Genomic DNA, 1,436 nt, shown 5'->3' on the forward strand with positions numbered 1-1,436 from the left:
TTTCTAAAATCAAATGTCTTCCTTTCATTTATGATAATCTTACATATATATATAATCTCAACTACTTGCGGTGGCGTCGAAATTGATAAATTTTAAAGTAAGTGTTAGTAGTAAGTTTTGATTATATCTACACAAAATCATTTGAAATTCATCAAACTTATAATAGAAGGATTCTTATAATAGAAGGATTCGTTTGTACTTTGTATTACGTTGTCACCTGATCACTTTATACTTTAAGTTGTTCATGCACGTATATGTATGTGTATATATATATATATGTCATGATACTCTTTTCTTTTAGACGTCAATGCGTGAACATATATATATGAAAGTAATTTTGCAATAAATTGGTGGTTAAGGAACTTTGAATTGTGCTTGAAATGAGTAGAAGATGAAACAACATTTAATGCCTAAACATGAATTTTTGAAACAATGTACATCATAGACATAGTTGGTGAGTCACTCTCTCTACTTATGCATAGATGATGTATGATGGATCTCACTCTCTCACTCATACTCATACCACCTCCACCACTTTATATATATATATATTATATATACACACACACACACACACACACTCAAAAACAAGAAATCTTGAACATGGGAACCCTCGACCTTAAACCTGCCATCCAAGACCTTAAGGTGGCAATCCAAGAAACAACCCTAATACACCCCTCCTCCCATGGAACTCTTGAAAACAAGTCCATCTTCTTGTCCAACATAGACCAAGTGCTGAATTTCCATGTCCAAACTGTCCATTTCTTCCCAGCCAATCCTGATTTCCCACCGGAAACTACGGTTGCTAGGCTAAAGAATGCACTGGAGAAAGTGATGGTGGCATATGATTTCTTGGGCGGAAGGTTGAAATTCAACCACCAGACGGGGCGGCTGGAGATCGAGTGCAGCCAATCCGGGGTGGGGTTTGTAGTGGCCACCACCGAGTATTCTCTAGATGAGGTTGGGGATTTGGTATATCCCAATCCAGCATTCATGCAGCTGATTGTCCAGGCTTTGGATAAGTTTGATGATCAGCCACTTTGTGTTCTTCAGGTAAAAAATGCTGTGAATTAACTTTTGAAAAAGAGGTGAATACCATACTTGTATAATGCTGTCTGATTACAATTAATTTTCTAAAATAGAAAGCAAGTATAGTTTATATTTTAAAGTTTTATTATTTGATTATTCAATTCAGTCTTTAAGGTCTTACTTCATTTTTTTTAACTATTACTAATAAATAGAAAGGCATTATTATAAGTAGTTGAAACCTAGTGGTTTTCAGTCTATATTATTTCAAGACAAGCCTCAATTATTCAATTGTTGTCACAGCTAGAATTGACATAGACAGGGGTCACCATGTAATAAGTCCAACTTTCTCTCTCTCTCTCTCTCTCTCTCTCTCTCTCTCTATATATATATATATATATATATATATT

General features: G+C 34.7%; 1 protein-coding gene across 1 annotated transcript; it reads left to right on the forward strand.

Moving 5' to 3' along the window:
• Nucleotides 1–477: 477 nt before the first annotated feature.
• LOC105155279 (omega-hydroxypalmitate O-feruloyl transferase-like) lies at nucleotides 478–1,074 on the forward strand. Its single transcript, XM_011071154.2, has one exon. It carries the CDS (start codon nucleotides 490–492, stop codon nucleotides 1,072–1,074), a length of 585 nt encoding a protein of 194 aa, XP_011069456.2. The 5' UTR covers nucleotides 478–489.
• The last annotated feature ends 362 nt before the right edge of the window (nucleotides 1,075–1,436 follow it).

The sequence above is a fragment of the Sesamum indicum genome, unplaced genomic scaffold (genome assembly GCF_000512975.1).
Source record: "Sesamum indicum cultivar Zhongzhi No. 13 unplaced genomic scaffold, S_indicum_v1.0 C01268, whole genome shotgun sequence".
In the NCBI taxonomy this organism is placed as follows: domain Eukaryota; kingdom Viridiplantae; phylum Streptophyta; class Magnoliopsida; order Lamiales; family Pedaliaceae; genus Sesamum; species Sesamum indicum.